The sequence below is a fragment of the Echiichthys vipera genome (genome assembly GCF_963691815.1).
Source record: "Echiichthys vipera genome assembly, chromosome: 19".
Lineage (NCBI taxonomy): Eukaryota > Metazoa > Chordata > Actinopteri > Perciformes > Trachinidae > Echiichthys > Echiichthys vipera.
This window is the reverse complement of record NC_139844.1, coordinates 24,072,318-24,088,968: the sequence shown is the minus strand read 5'-3', so window position 1 is coordinate 24,088,968 and position 16,651 is coordinate 24,072,318. Positions and strand designations below refer to the sequence as shown.

At 48.5% G+C, this 16,651-nt stretch overlaps 1 protein-coding gene across 2 annotated transcripts; it reads right to left on the bottom strand.

Annotated features, from left to right (window-relative positions):
* Positions 1 to 4,581: 4,581 nt before the first annotated feature.
* hsf2 (heat shock transcription factor 2) lies at positions 4,582 to 16,437 on the bottom strand. 2 transcript variants are annotated; one of them, XR_014593654.1, is made up of 13 exons: positions 16,269 to 16,437; positions 14,252 to 14,360; positions 12,720 to 12,847; positions 11,752 to 11,876; positions 11,354 to 11,429; positions 11,083 to 11,144; positions 10,226 to 10,289; positions 9,980 to 10,104; positions 8,161 to 8,442; positions 7,034 to 7,133; positions 6,774 to 6,840; positions 5,324 to 6,507; positions 4,582 to 5,292 (listed from the first exon to the last, which is right to left on the bottom strand). XR_014593654.1 is itself a non-coding variant. In XM_083934668.1 (12 exons), exons 1-12 carry the CDS (start codon positions 16,368 to 16,370, stop codon positions 6,167 to 6,169), a joined length of 1,581 nt encoding a protein of 526 aa, XP_083790794.1. In that variant the 5' UTR covers positions 16,371 to 16,437; the 3' UTR covers positions 4,582 to 6,166. The 2 variants fall into 2 exon arrangements, 1 of the variants encoding a protein (XP_083790794.1); XM_083934668.1 differs by having other exon boundaries at positions 4,582 to 6,507.
* Between the last annotated feature and the right edge of the window lie 214 nt (positions 16,438 to 16,651).

The following is a 16,651-nucleotide window of genomic DNA, read 5'->3' as shown; positions in this document are numbered from 1 at the left end:
GTTACCCCGTGCTGTCGCCGCTGTAAATAGACGCTGTGTATCCCCCGTGGATGATTTTAGTTTTCTTTGTATGAAGACAGAGCCGCATGCTTTCCCTTTTTAAACCCGATGTGACATTAACAGTGGCTGTATCCATGATGGTGTCTGTGACGAGCGAGCGGCAACGGTCCCGACCAACGGTCCCGACCACTGCAGTGTTCAAACGCAAATGCCGTCACATGTGCTTCGATTGTGTTTGACTCCAGCTGAGACCGCAGCGACTCATCAGACTCCACTAACCTGGCATGAGGAGCGCGTGGTGCTCCAGTCATGTAGCTGTGTGTGTGTGTGTGTGTGTGTCCCCTGCAGCTTGCACACTCCTCAGCACAGACACAACAAAGGCATTCCTGTTTTTGTCGCTTTTGCGTTGATTTTTGACTTTAAATGTAAAATTGTTTGAGAACTCCTGGATAAGTTATTTGGTAGTGATGAGCATGTAGTTACAGACGCACTGTGTGAATTTGTCCTGATATGATTTTACTCCTGACCTGTAAAAGTGTAACTGACTGTAAGTCGTTTAATAAAAGAGAAGGAAAAGAAACCAGCGTGTGTGTGTTTCTGTGTGTGTGTGTTTCTGTGTGTGTGTGTTTCTGTGTGTGTGTGTTTCTGTGTTTCTGTGTGTGTGGAGCTCTGCAGCGGCGACGCTTGGGGCTGTGAACACAATGAGCCGTTACGACGCGGTGTCGTTTTATTAAACGGCTCTTTCGACCACTTCACGTCACAAACGACGGGGTTCCCGTGCATCCTGGAAAACAGGTGATTACTTTTCAAAGCATGGAAAATAATCAAAGTGAAAGTCAAATGTCGACATTCTCCGATTCTTGAAAGAACAAAAGAAAGTACGTCGATGTAACTTGATTTAAAACATACGGGAGAGTAATGAAGCATGTTATCGTTGGGTTGGACTCTTATTTTGAAAATACAGCGATCAACAGAAATGTAAAATGAACATTTGTCACATAACATAAACACGGCTGAACTGTTTCCCTCTGAGCGGATAAACTGTTGGTACAGGAAGTGAGAAATGGAAGTTTACGACAAAATAAAAGGCTTGTTTCAGGGCTTTGGTGTCAGCATGCGTCAGTTCGACCTCGGCCACGTCTGGCTCCACCTGAGCGACGCACGTTCCCCGGAGCGTTTGCTTTACTGTCACTGACGCTGGCTGGACGGCACCTGCACGTGTGTGTGTGAGGTCCAGTGTTCGGGCGCCACCTGAACGCCGCACGTTCTCCGGTGTGTTTGCTTTACTGTCACTGACGCTGGCTGGACGGGACCTGCACGTGTGTGTGTGAGGTCCAGAGAGTTCGGGCTCTACCAGAACATGTGGGTGCAGAAACTTCCAGATCACAGAGCGAGAAACGGGTCTTTGCCTTTACCACGACGTGCACGTGCACACACACACACCACCACAGTGACTCGTTTACAGCTGCTCACACACTTTTCTCACGGTTGGTTCCAAACTGAGCAGAGTTTGGAGGCGTTTTAAGGAACCGGGCGCCGGAACACGATCAGGGAGCGGCTCCTAAGAACACAATGGTTCATGTTGTTAGGGGCTTTGTTGTTACAAGCGATTCAAACTCTAGACCAGGGCTTGAACCCTGCTCCTGGAGCCACCGTCCTGCATGTTTTAGGTTTCTCTCTGCTCCTGGAGCCACTGTCCTGCATGTTTTAGGTTTCTCTCTGTTCCTGGAGCCACTGTCCTGCATGTTTTAGGTTTCTCTCTGCGCCTGGAGCCACTGTCCTGCATGTTTTAGGTTTCTCTCTGCTCCTGGAGTCACTGTCCTGCATGTTTTAGGTTTCTCTCTGCTCCTGGAGCCACTGTCCTGAATGTTTTAGGTTTCTCTCTGCCCCTGGAGCCACTGTCCTGCATGTTTTAGGTTTCTCTCTGCTCCTGGAGCCACTGTCCTGCAGGATTTAGGTTTCTCTCTGCTCCTGGAGCCACTGTCCTGCATGTTTTAGGTTTCTCTCTGCTCCTGGAGCCACTGTCCTGCATGTTTTAGGTTTCTCTCTGCTCCTGGAGCCACTGTCCTGCATGTTTTAGGTTTCTCTCTGCTCCTGGAGCCACTGTCCTGCATGTTTTAGGTTTCTCTCTGCTCCTGGAGCCACTGTCCTGCATGTTTTTAGGTTTCTCTCTGCTCCTGGAGCCACTGTCCTGCATGTTTTAGGTTTCTCTCTGCTCCTGGAGCCACTGTCCTGCATGTTTTTAGGTTTCTCTCTGCTCCTGGAGCAACTGTCCTGCATGTTTTTAGGTTTCTCTCTGCTCCTGGAGCCACTGTCCTGCATGTTTTAGGTTTCTCTCTGCTCCTGGAGCCACTGTCCTGCATGTTTTAGGTTTCTCTCTGCTCCTGGAGCCACTGTCCTGCATGTTTTAGGTTTCTCTCTGTTCCTGGAGCCACTGTCCTGCATGTTTTAGGTTTCTCTCTGCTCCTGGAGCCACTGTCCTGCATGTTTTAGGTTTCTCTCTGCTCCTGGAGCCACTGTCCTGCATGTTTTAGGTTTCTCTCTGCTCCTGGAGCCACTGTCCTGCATGTTTTAGGTTTCTCTCTGCTCCTGGAGCCACTGTCCTGCATGTTTTAGGTTTCTCTCTGCTCCTGGAGCCACTGTCCTGCATGTTTTGGGTTTCTCTCTGCTCCTGGAGCCACTGTCCTGCATGTTTTAGGTTTCTCTCTGTTCCTGGAGCCACTGTCCTGCATGTTTTAGGTTTCTCTCTGCTCCTGGAGCCACTGTCCTGCATGTTTTAGGTTTCTCTCTGCTCCTGGAGCCACTGTCCTGCATGTTTTAGGTTTCTCTCTGCTCCTGGAGCCACTGTCCTGCATGTTTTAGGTTTCTCTCTGCTCCTGGAGCCACTGTCCTGCATGTTTTGGGTTTCTCTCTGCTCCTGGAGCCACTGTCCTGCATGTTTTGGGTTTCTCTCTGCTCCTGGAGCCACTGTCCTGCATGTTTTAGGTTTCTCTCTGCTCCTGGAGCCACTGTCCTGCATGTTTTAGGTTTCTCTCTGCTCCTGGAGCCACTGTCCTGCATGTTTTAGGTTTCTCTCTGCTCCTGGAGCCACTGTCCTGCATGTTTTAGGTTTCTCTCTGCTCCTGGAGCCACTGTCCTGCATGATTTAGGTTTCTCTCTGCTCCTGGAGCCACTGTCCTGCATGTTTTAGGTTTCTCTCTGCTCCTGGAGCCACTGTCCTGCATGTTTCAGGTTTCTCTCTGCTCCTGGAGCCACTGTCCTGCATGTGTCAGGTTTCTCTCTGCTCCCTCCTGGAGCCACTGTCCTGCATGTTTTAGGTTTCTCTCTGCTTCTGGAGCCACTGTCCTGCATGTTTTAGGTTTCTCTCTGCTCCTGGAGCCACTGTCCTACATGTTTTTAGGTTTCTCTCTGCTCCTGGAGCCACTGTCCTGCATGTTTTTAGGTTTCTCTCTGCTCCTGGAGCCACTGTCCTGCATGTTTTAGGTTTCTCTCTGCTCCTGGAGCCACTGTCCTGCATGTTTTAGGTTTCTCTCTGCTCCTGGAGCCACTGTCCTGCATGTTTTAGGTTTCTCTCTGCTCCTGGAGCCACTGTCCTGCATGTTTTAGGTTTCTCTCTGCTCCTGGAGCCACTGTCCTGCATGTTTTAGGTTTCTCTCTGCTCCTGGAGCCACTGTCCTGCAGGATTTAGGTTTCTCTCTGCTCCTGGAGCCACTGTACTGCATGTTTCAGGTTTCTCTCTGCTCCTGGAGCCACTGTCCTGCATGTTTTAGTTTCTCTCTGCTGAAACACACCTGAGTCTGATGATGTGCTCGTTATCAAGCAGCTGAAGCGTGTCACAGGTTTGAAACCCGAAAACATGAAACCTGAAACATGCAGGACGGTGGCTCCAGGCTCCAGGAGCAGGGACGGGCAGCCCTGCTCCTGTTGAAAGGTTACGACTGTCGTCATCGACTGCACGATGAACGTTGTGTGTCTGTCACCCCTCACACCACTGATGGGGTTTTCCCACTGACAGGGAACGGGCTCCGTTTGACCCGGTCGACCCAGAATAACCGGGTTCAGAACCTGAACCTGAAAATAGACGTTTTTCAGTCCGTGTGCCGATCAAAAGAAAGAACGCAGCCGCCTTCTTCTCCGGGGTTGTGACCGATGAATGACGTGAGCGTGTGACAGGAGACGTGTTCACAGTGACGGGAGATCAGAGCAGAGGAGAAACAGTCTTTATTAGACATGTGTGCAGATATCAGTGAACGTACAGCAGCAGAAGTTTACAGTCTGAGAACTAATGAAGACGATGGAGGAGGAGGAGCTCTGCGTGTTTCTGCTGCTCGGTGCAGTGACGCAGGTCGGCTCCACAGACTCAAACCCGAGGACACCTCCTCCTGTGGATCCTGAGCAGGAGGAGCCGACACGGAGCTGCTGTCACACACTTTACTGAGCTTCATCTTAATGGAATGATCTGGATGGATTTGAGTCCCTCTGGTAAACAGTTAACCACGTAGTGTGTGTCTAGGGCTTTTATTTTGAAAGGTATCTGTGCAGCTGTTGTGGAGGTTGCAGTAGAGAGAGTTTTGCGTGTGCACGCAGACGACCTCTGTTGTTGTCTGATAATCTGAAGTGTGTAAATGTAGCAACAACAGAAAGAATAAATAGATTTTCAGTTTGTTCGTTTGTGACGCAGCGCTTTAGTGACGCAGCGCTTTAGTGACGCAGCGCTTCAGTGACGCAGCGCTTCAGTGACGCAGCGCTTCAGTGACGCAGCGCTTTAGCGACGCAGCGCTTTAGCGACGCAGCGCTTTAGCGACGCAGCGCTTTAGTGACGCTGACCAGAGGTGAAGCTAAGGGAGGAGCTGAACCGTGGCGCTGCAGTGAAGAAAACCTTAGAGTCGTGGAAATAAAGTCCTGGGTTTAATCTCAGAGTCCTGGGTTTAATCTCAGAATAATCTCAGTGTCCTGGGTTTAATCTCAGATTAATCTCAGTGTCCTGGGTTTAATCTCAGATTAATCTCAGAGTCCTGGGTTTAATCTCAGAATAATCTCAGAGTCCTGGGTTTAATCTCAGAGTCCTGGGTTTAATCTCAGAGTCCTGGGTTTAATCTCAGTGTCCTGGGTTTAATCTCAGAGTCCTGGGTTTAATCTCAGATTAATCTCAGAGTCCTAGGTTTAATCTCAGATTAATCTCAGAGTCCTGGGTTTAATCTCAGATCAATCTCAGAGTCCTGGGTTTAATCTCAGATCAATCTCAGAGTCCTGGGTTTAATCTCAGATTAATCTCAGAGTCCTGGGTTTAATCTCAGATTAATCTCAGAGTCCTTCTAAACACAGCAGGAGCTGGATCAAGGGCTACCCCCCCGACCAAGGATTTTCTCGGTCATTAAGAGCGATAAGTCGACTCATCGACGCATTTATATGCATTTTATTTTATAGATTTAGATTTTCACTGCGACCAATGGACTAATGACACTTTGGTCGCTGGGGTCGGTGCTTGGTCGACCGTTTGGGGGCAGCCCTCGTGTATTTAGAGTCGAAGTAATGATAAAAAAAAAATGTCATGGTTTTGTCATTGTGTTGTTTTTATTTGTATTTTAATTGATGCTACGGAACTACACTTCCCAGCATGCTTTGGGTGACTAGGTCCAGATGCCCCAACGCCAACAGTCGGTCGGTTTCATGTTGATACAGACGAAAGTAAAGTTCGATCTTCGGGTTTTGATCCAAAGATGTGATCATCTAAAGGTTACTGATGACACACAGATACTGTACAGTGTGTGTGTGTGTGTGTGTGTGTGTGTGTGTGTGTGTGTGTGTGTGTGTGTGTGTGTGTGTGTGTGTGTGTGTGTGTGTGTGTGTGTGTGTGTGTGTGTGTGTGTGTGTGTGTGTGTGTGTGTGTGTGTGTGTGTGTGTGTGTGTGTGTGTGTGTGTGTGTGTGGTGCATCTAAAGGGTTATTAAACTGTTCTTCTCATGTTGCTGTAACTCAAAGTTCTCTTCGATGCAGAAGCTTTTAATGTGAAAACGTGAACATGGTACGAACGTCAGCAGCCTGGAGCTCCTTCACTTCAGTCACTGCTTCCACGAACACGCACCTCGGGCCGGAGGGAGACGCAACACGAGCTCAGTCCTGTCTGAAGGATGGATGGAGCGATGCAGTCTGGGGTGGACGCCGGCTCACACTCTGTCCAGCAGGGTGGTGTCGGCGTCGGGTCCCGTGGGGCTCAGTTCGCACAGGTAGAAGAGCGTCTCGGCGCTGGCCTCCGCCTCCGTCAGAGGCTCCAGGCGGATCAGGGAGCTGCGGCCCGGCTGCTTCGACTCCAGGCTGGTGTCGAGCAGCTCCGAGGGCGGCTCCGCCTCCACGGGAGCGCCGCAGCTGGAGGACGGCTGGAGGTGGAAGGAGCTGCTGCTGCTGCTGCTGCTGCTGCTGCTGGTGCCTGGATCCAGCTCGGAGTGAGAAATGCAGCCGTCGAGGAAGGCCAGCAGGGGGCAGGAGGTGTACTGGATCAGCTGCTTATCTGAACACAGGACACCAGGAGATGGAGAGGAAGAAATTAATACTTTCACCAGCTGCGTTCAAAATCGTTCCCTCACTCACTGTCCCTTAAATAGTGAACTGTATAGAGAACGACCAAACGAGCTTTTGAACTCTACTTGGCTGCTTGTGGATGGAAGACTAAAGCAGACTGAACCAGACTGAAGTTGTGTGGTTACAGGGACGCGTCTGTGTGGACGGGACCTAAAGCACAGGGCACGGGTCGCCCTGAGAGCAACCTCCACTCACCTGTGTTGCCGTCCTCTGTCCGGCCTCTGTTCAGCTGCGTGCTGTTCTCTTTGGAGGACAAGCTCTCCTGAGGACAAACAGAGGAAACGGGGAACAGCTTTAAGCCCCGAGAACAGAACAGCCTTTGTGCTTCACGCTGCTGAAACACTTTCTCCCACAGTGGAAACATGGACCCTGTCGTACTGTCGACAGTGTGTGTCAGCTTCTCCGCAGGGCTGAACTTAGCCGCCTTACGTTTGTCGTGTGAATGTTGTTTTTACCTCGACATCCAGATCCAGGCCAAACTGTTTTCCATAGAGCATGGCCTGGAAGTCCTCCAGACTGCAGTCAATACTGTCCAGATAGTCCATCAGCTCCATCCTGACGACACGCACACACACACACACACACACACACATATTACTGTAGTGCAATACAAGCTTCTCAACAAGAGTAATTCATCCGTCTAAGAAAAAGATGCACAGATGTTGACCCTGAAATATCCTTTAAACGCAGACGCTGCCGATCTCAGGGGGTAGAAACATTGCGCCTCCTTAACGCACGTTTTCAGAGGTTCGTCTGTTATTTTCAGCTGGGATCATGCAGTGATACTAGAAATTGTCCAACCAATGAGAATTTGGTCGGCCAAGACCGTATCAACCAGACGACGTCAGGCCTAGCTGGGAGCGTAAATGAATGCATGCATGAAGATCTTGTGTACAGTCATATGTGACTAGTGCAGGTGCGTTTGCTTAACAGTTCAATACCCAGAAAAAGGGGTCTCCCTCGCTGAAACGCCCCGAATTAGAGAAAGAGCTGCCTCTGAAGGTCGTTTAAGCCTGGTTACTGATTGGATATGACACAAAGCTGAGGGGCAGGTAGGTAGTACTCGACCACAGCGTTTTTAAAAGCCGGCAAAGTAGAGAGTAGACACTTTTATCCAGAGGTGTAGTGCTAATTTTTTTTACCTTTCGGAAATCTATTAATCAGTCATTCAGCCTATCTCTGCTCATTTGTGCACTGGCTTGTTAAAGTGAGGGCTGCAGCGGCGACTGTGGACACTCAGAACTGCAGGTTTAGGCGATTCCTGGTTCGCTGTGGTGGGGGGTTTGGAGTCTGGTGAATGGAGGACATTTGAGAGGGCGTGCCTTGACACTTTCCCAGGGGCCACGTTTTACCTAAATGGAAATGCTTGCAGGTCCAGCGCCTTTTCTGTAGGCGGACTCAGAGGCCCCTGGTGTGCATGTGAACATAGTCCCCGTAAACATGGGGGGGGGGGGCCTATTGATCTGAATGTCTTCAGGCATTAAGCGGTGCATTGTGTCGACCATTCCACCGTAAAACATTATTAAGTCACAAACATATTTTAAACCTAATCAGTATCACTGTGATTAGGTTTGGCACTTACTTGCCCAGCAGGTTGATGTTCTGTGATATGGCTCCGCTCTCGTTCATGATGGAGTCCATCATCTTGACGGGGTCCTCCAGACTCAGGCCTGAGGGTTTGTTGAGCTGCAGGGCGCTGCTGGTCGCTCCGCTGCCGTCTGAAGCAGTGCTCCTCTGGCAGTCGTCTGCTGCCGACACACCGGCCTCTGTCTGTCTGACGTCATCTGTGCGGCCGGTGCTCCCCTCAGCCTCGGTCGGCAGCACCGCGCAGCTGTCCAGCTCCACCTCCACGATCTCCACATCCCTGAGGGACGAGGTTTTCATGAAACAAGATCCTGCTGGCTATTTCATATCCTGACAGCTCCGTTAGTGTCGACATGTTCTGTTGTGGCGGAGGAGTTTCCCTCTCATTACTCCTGAATCTTAACTTAAGTTCAGACCAAGGATTTGTCTTAGATCGTCGCGGGTGAAAGCTGCAGCGGCGTGAACGCAGCCGACTCGTCTGGACTCAAACCTGCTGACGGTGTCGCCTCAGACTCAGCTCCTCAAACCTCCAGCAGCTGGTTTTAGAACAGAAGACACGTCGCCTGTTTCAACAGGGCCGCTTTGGACGGAGGCGCAACTTGTGTGTGTGTGTGAGAAAATGAGACGGAGAGAGAGAGAGGGTCGAGCGAGCGAGCGCCATAATCCAGAACTAAACAGTGAATCAGGGAAATAACACGTTATTTTCGCCGTTTCATCACAACTAGAAATGCAGCCGGAGCGAGTTTCTCTCCTCATTTATATTTTCTAATGCTACAAAATTACATTCAGCTACGAAACAAAGCCTGTAAAGTCGGAGTTTAGATTGGATGGACAGAGAGGCGTTGCTATGGAGATGATACACGGTCTCGCCTCGTCTCACTGGTGTGAACTTGCAGGTCTCAGAACGCTGCGGATCTGAACATTTCAAGTAGTTGCAAGTTTCAACTCGTCTCAAGTCTTTGGTCTGAACTGAGCTTTACAACAGATGCTTCTTTAAAGGTTGAATGTGTAGAATGAGCAGAACAGCTCCATCTAGTGTCTCCAGGTCGTCGTCTCAACAACAAAAAAGAAGTCCAGCAGTGGGGTTGCCAGGTTGGTCAGACCCGGCCCAGTAGCTCCAGGAGACCGGAGTCTGTTTGAGCCTGTTTGAACCCGTCCCCTCCAGAAAATCACAGCATCAAAACAAGGATTAGAGGAGTTTGACTGACAGTTAGCGTTAGCCGTTAGCGTTAGCCGTTGCAGCTAAGTGCAGATGAAAGCGATGTTAGCATCCAGGAGCAGCGTAGCCATGTGGGCATGCGTTTGAATGGCGTTCCTCTCCTTTCTCTCAGTCCATGGAGTGAATGCTCGGCCTATAGTGACTCTGGTTGTTGCCCGTCTCCGCTCACTCAGCTGCTGGGACAAAGAAGCAGCTGCAGGATTGGCTAACTCCATTTCACCCAGTGCCAGCCTACAGTAGCTGCACCCAACAACAGACAACCCTGGCAACCAGCAACGCCCAACGCTATTGGCTGCTGCCATGGAAACACAACGGGATTGGCTAGTTCTTGTCTATACTCCTCAAAACGCCCCGTGGGTGTTAGTTCTTCTACATATTCAACCTTTAAGTTTAGTGACGGCCCAGAATGCGTGTTTGGTGTTAAATGCACACAGAGAACATATTGAGCGCCTAAGTTAGTGGAAAGTAACGGCACATTCACAAAGCCTTGCTAAATAACCTACACGTTGTTGTCACATTTGTATCTTCAGTCTGTTTTAACGGTTCAGGAATCTGTTGCGGTGTGAAAGGGGGGTAGAACAGTGTGAACGTCTCTTACCCCTGCTCGTAGGCGACGGGCGACCCCTCTGTGATCTCAGCCGCCGCCTCCGCATCGCTCTCCGTCACGTCACAGATGATTACGTCGTCGGACATCTCAGAGCCCTTCACGCTGCTGACAGACGACTGAACGGGACACAGTCAAACACGTCACGCAGTTAAAAACATTCAAAACACGTCGTAGATGCACAAAGTGACCAGTTCCACACACACACACACACACGCACACACGCACACACACACACACCTTGTCATCATAGATCTGATGAATGTATTTCGTCTTCTTCCCGTTGCTGTTCATAAGAACTGGCCTGTGAAAAGATGACACATCAACATTTAGAGTTCACGTTAGGAAAGTGCTGAAACCGTTTGTACGTCATTCATTTGATCGTTGTAAATTATTGAGGCGTGGCGTCGGACACTTCTGGACTCCTCATTGGGCGCTATCCCTTTCTTATACCATGGTCAGGGAGAATACTTGATTCTGATTGAGTCCATTAAAGGACCCCTACTACTCCCCTGTTCACACCGAGGGCTCCGCCAGGGTTGGTTTTGTGTTTGTGTTAAACCCGGCGGACTCACTCGGCTCTGCGACCCAGGTCGAGAGGTGGCTCCAGCGCGGGTCTATCTCAGTGTGAATGTCACACTACCAGGGCGTGTTACTGGTGAATTAGCAGGTGTTGCTCTCAGGTTGTGACACATGTTGTGCGTTGTATCTGAATTGTCGTGATCAGGGATGAACCTGTATTAAACGGCTTGGTTTGAATTAACAAAAGAAGGATTGAACACAGGTCACATGACCCTGGTCCGGCCCTGGTCCTCGGTGTGAAAGAGGTAGAAGTAGTTCTTGTTCCCCGTTCTAAATAAAAGATCAGTAACTACGCAAATATGCAAACTCCAGTGGACCTGATTGGACACCATGTTGCCAGAAATGAAACACAGAAGTGACGCAGCTCTTTGTGATTCATGAGGCGACTCTGATTGGCTGCAGAGTCCATTAAAGGACCTGCGAGGACGCCTTATTAGCACTCACTCCCTCATCAGAATGACTGACCATCACTTCCCCTGTACGGCTGCAGTCCCAGCTGAAGGGTGCAGACTCACCTTTTGCGTTTTAAGTTCAGGATGCGGTTGTTCTGCACCAACGTGACGATGAAGTGTATGAGCTGAAAAAAGAAACAGGCACTGAGGTTCAGCAGGAGACACGACTGGATGTGCAGCTCAGATGACGACGGTGAACAGAAATACAGAGTCTGACAGGCTGTGTGAATGGACTGTGAAAGGTTTTGACGACCTCTCTGTACGGAAACCTCTTTTCTCTCCGGAGGCGTGTTGGTGACGGTGTGAACTGTGCACGGTCCGGTGCAGCGCTCACCTTTTTGATGAGCTGTTGTTGGTGGGCGTGGATCTGCCTCAGGTCTGAGATCTCCCTCCACAGGGCTTCATTCTCCCTAAACGACAACACATCAGGTTCATCCAGGTTTGGTTGAAAGCATCAGTTACCATGGTGATACAGCTTTGTAGTACACCGCTCAGGTTGTTGTTCAGTGGCCAAACTGCTTCCTGCAGCCTTGAGATAGCAACGTGCTAACATTGTGCCACGGGCGCACAGATGAGTGCAGGCACATTTGCTACTCAGACAACGTGAAAACCACAAGTGCGTGGATCTGAAAGCAGCCATGACGGTTGCTCTGTGATGGGGGGGAGACGGAGCCCTGTGGCGGTGCTGCAGCTGTTGTATCGTGCTGTGTTGCTACAGAGCTTTACTCTCACCTCTTCAGTGTTGTCAGCCTGGCGTCGATGTTCTCCTGTTTGCTGTGAACACTGTGAACACTCGCCACAATCTTGGTCAGGTCTTCTTGTCGGATCTTGTTGTCCTCCGGCCGAGTGTTGGAAACCTGAGAGACAGAAACAATCACAATGTTCTGTGAACGGTGGCAACGAAAAGGACGGACACAAAGACTGTGATGGAAGGGATATTTATGCACCAGACGTGACATTAGCTATCGACGGACAAAAGCTGTGTTGTATTTTGTGCAGTGATGCTGAGGGACACATCCAGGATCAGGAGGTCCATGCGAGCAGCTCTTTTGAGTCCTTTCATACCCAGCTAGAAATGTGATAACTCCAAGAGTTTGCTACGTTGACTCTGAAAAGTTTTCTCCATGCAGTGCCAAAAAGTGTGGTATCCCTTTAACCTTTCATTAGTATTAGTGATTATTTGACTTGTTTGCTATACATTTATTTTGTATTTAACAGTAGTATTGTCATATCTTTACATGTAATCGTTTGTCAAAGCAGTGTAGTACAATAATAAATATCTAATTGAATTGATGAAATATATGGGGTCTTTACCTACTCTGTAAAGTGTCCTGAGTTAACTTTTGCTATAGATAGATAAATGCATAGATAGATGGATAGATAAGATAGATAGATAGTGTTCCCCTGCGCCTGTGTGTGTGTAGATCTGTGCCTCGCTCTGCTCTGGAAACAGACAAGTATCCTCTTGTCTTTCCCAAATTGTCCGTGTCTCCTCAAAGACCTGCTGAGCTGTTTACACGGATGCGTTTGAAGTGCAGGCGTCACTGTTCATCAGTGTGAATAAACGTATATATGTTTGGATGTTGCCTGTTTTTTAGAGCCCCCCAGTTATTGCTTGTTGTTTGGCGGTGCTGCCAGGAGTCGCGGCTCCATTTTGAAATGATTCCTGTGTCGACACCTGAACGCAGACGTGAGCCCACCTTCCTCTTGATGTTCTCCAGCAGGTTGTCCTGTCCGTGTTTGAAGTAGGGGTGCTGGAACTCCACTGGGCCGTCCCGCTCCTGTTTCACGATGCCCGTCTCAATGTGCATCACTTTACGGAATCCATCTGCACACGCGCATACACACACACACACACACACACACACACACACACACACACACACACACACACACACACACACACACACACACACACACACACACACACACACACACACACGAAGAGTACATTAAATATTTACATGACAGTTACCTACAGTTATGCATGTCCACGCAGTCTTTCATTTAGAATAGAGTGATAAGCACAGACAAACACACTCTGTCCTGCAGCTAAATGACTGTTTACACTTTTACACCGTGGGAACCAAAGCATGGTACCCATGCAAACACACAGCTCTGTTTGAACTAAGCTTTATTCAGTGTCAATCCATGGAGAGAACAAGAATTTCAACTACTCTGAGAGTTGTTAAACGGCTGTGTCGAACGTTTCCTCACAGCAGCCTCAGAACACGCTGCTCTTCTTTGTCTCGTGTGTTTGTAAACTGAGTTTGTGAGGTTGGTTTGGACTGTTAGGGAATAAGACATCAACTATCGGACTACATGAATAAAATGTTGTATTATTATTATTATAACCTTAGACTGTAACTATAACAGTCGTTTGTCTCATTTTGTGCAAGCTGCCGGCTCCCCTGCCCGCCTCAGCGCAAATTTGGACCAGAAAAACCCTGGGGTCCGGTGTTCCCCGGTCTGTTATCGGTGCCGAATACCACAGCAAATAGTCATTTTTAGACCCTAACTCTACCCCCTGACCCTGACCCTGACCGTGACCTCTAACTCTGACAAAATGCTGAATTAAATCAGCGAAGGTAGGGGCTTATGCGACTGGGGAACCCCCACTCTGTCCCTGCTTTGTGGCTCGGTGGAGAGGTGGGTCAGTACTCGGAGAATCACCTCCCAGTCTCTGACAGAACAGGTTTGCTGAGTTATGGGTCACAACTAAAGGGTCATACATTACATTTCATGTTTTCCCAAGAGAACAAGATCATTTTGATCAATTTTTCCATTATAACAAGATCCTTTTCCTCTGTTTTCCTGAGATAACAAGATAATTAATTTGATAATGAATAAAACCTGAGATTTCCTCACTCATGACCCGTCGTGCCTCGTAAAGACTCGTATCTTGAAGAAGGTGACCCCATATTCTCCTCTGACATTAATACACTGACTGACGTCTCCTGCAGTGATTTAATCGACGACACCAGCGTTTTGTTTCCTCCAGATCTCAAATGAATGATCTCGTCATCGCAGAACACGACTGAAATGATCTCGTTATCACGGCACAGCAGAGAAATTCAAATGCATCTAATGTTTGGCTCTTTGGGGCTTTTATAAGACTCAACAGATACGAGTCACTCGAAAACCAGCACTCAGCAGCGAGTCACTACACACACGCACGCACGCACGCACACACACACACACAGCCTCGGTCAGTGTGTGAACGCAGCCTTACACATGTTGAGCTGCCGGATGAAACTGGCCATGTTGTTGTGCTTGAAGAACTTTGGGAGGATCTCCTTCGCAAAGTGCTGCTCGTCCAACACCAGGAAACTGTTGCCCTCCTGGACACACGCACGCACACACACACACACACACACACACACACACACACACACACACACACACACACACACACACACACACACACACACACACACACACACACACACACACACACACACACACACACACACACACACACACACACACACACACACACACACACACACACACACACACACACACACACACACACACAGGCACAGAGACAGACAGACACACACACACACACACACACATACACACAGGCACAGAGACAGACAGACACACACACACACACACACACACATACACACAGGCACAGAGACAGACACACACACACAGGCACAGAGACACACACACACACACACACACACACAGTATTTTTAGTGAACATGTTAAAAACTAAATAATACAAACTAAATGAAGCGAATGAGGAATAAAAAGAAAAGAAAAGAAAGACACGATCCTCAGAATCCTGAGTGATAAATACGTGACTCAAATAATATTTATATTGTTCGTGTTCAAAAGGGAAGAAGTTAAAACGTTTATGCTCCGACCCCCTTTGATTATTTTATAATTATTAATCATAAACAAAACAAAAACTCAGTTTGAATCAGTGTGTGTCTGATTTTTGGCTCGTGGGTAAAAACAAAATTGTCACATTTAGTAATGGTTTGATTTGATTGATGTTTTGATGCTTATTGTTACTCTGACCCTTTCATCTTTGTGTTGAAACTGTTGCACAATAATTCCCCTACATTTTAAATAAAGCTTCTTGAATCAGAATCAGGTTTATTGCCAGGCAATTTTCATTCACGCAAGGACTTTGACTTGATTTGAAGGCGCCTACATAAATATCAACATGAACACAAGCAAACTAAACATGTGGCATTGAATCATATGCATGAAATATAAGTGAGTGTGTTTGCATGACCAGTGCAGGTGGTAGTGTGCAAGTTAAAGTGTCCAGTGAAGGGGGGGTGTTAATGTAACACCTGTGATTTGGGTACGTTCATATAACGTTAATTACATTTAACACAATCAGAGACTGAAGCAAAGAGCTCAGTTCAGGAGGAGAGGAGCACGTCCAGGTGCAGATTTTGCACTTTTTTGTTTATGAATAAATCCTTTTACGCACAGGAAACAGAGTTCCCCAGGTGTTACAGACACTTCCGGGTCACCACAGACGCAGGTGACTGACACCTTTAAAGGTCTGATCCCCCAAAACACACAACACCTGAGTGACGCAAGGACTTTGACTTGATTTGACGGCGCCTACATAAATATAACCATGAACACAAGCAAACTAAACATATGGCATTGAATCATATACATGAAATATAAGTGAGTGTGTTTGCATGACCAGTGCAGGTGGTAGTGTGCAAGTTAAAGTGTCCAGTGAGAAGGGGGGGGGGGGGGGGGGTGTTAATGTAACACCTGTGATTTGGGTACGTTCATATAACGTTAACTAAATTTAACACAATCAGAGACTGAAGCAAAGAGCTCAGTTCAGGAGGAGAGGAGCACGTCCAGGTGCAGATTTTGCACTTTTTTGTTTATGAATAAATCATTTTACGCACAGGAAACAGAGTTCCCCAGGTGTTACAGACACTTCCGGCTCACCACAGACGCAGGTGACTGACACCTTTAAAGGTCTGATCCCCCAAAACACACAACACCTGAGTGACGCTGCTGTGACGGACGTGCTTTACCGTGCTCATGCTAACGTTAGCTAACAGCAGCTAATGTTAGCATTACAGGGACGCAGCTGCGAGTTCAGTGTCAGAGTCGCGAAAGACTTGACTGTTAAACACCTTATTGTTTATGTGCGTGGTATGCTAAGATGCTAAGCTAACCCAACAGGCTAGCTAACGGTAGCGCTCCCTAACTGCTTAAGCTAACCGGATGTAGCTTAACCGTCGCGTTACCTGGCTCCAGCAGATGAACTCGTTGGTGTCCGCGTCCTCGACCAGCGTCCACAGCTTGGTGAGGAACGCCGGGACGTTTGAGTTGTGTTTCATCTCGAACATTAAACAACAACAACAACACAACCACTCAGAGCTGCTGCTGCTGCTGCTTCTTCTTCTGCGCCCAATACGCCGTCGTCGTCGTCTTCTTCGTTGGTGTTTAATGGCGGTTGGTAAAGACCCTCAGAGGCGCGTTGACGCCACCGACAGGACCGGAGTGTGGACACAACCAAAACAACAACAAACCTGGGTTTTTTTCAGCTGAATCAGTTTATTTTGACTCCAGTAATGTCCCAGAGTGTCAGCTCAGGTTTGTTTACAGCGCCAGTTCATTAGAAAAGTTA

What these genes read in the sequence shown, in the direction of transcription:
- hsf2 (XM_083934668.1), bottom strand. Translation starts at nt 16,370, where the DNA reads ATGTTCGAGATGAAACACAACTCAAACGTCCCGGCGTTCCTCACCAAG. An exon ending in AGTTCATCTGCTGGAGCCAG is followed by an intron (nt 14,361 to 16,268) that starts GTAACGCGACGG and finishes GCGTGTGTCCAG; the next exon opens with GAGGGCAACAGTTTCCTGGT. An exon ending in TGGAGAACATCAAGAGGAAG is followed by an intron (nt 11,877 to 12,719) that starts GTGGGCTCACGT and finishes TCTGTCTCTCAG; the next exon opens with GTTTCCAACACTCGGCCGGA.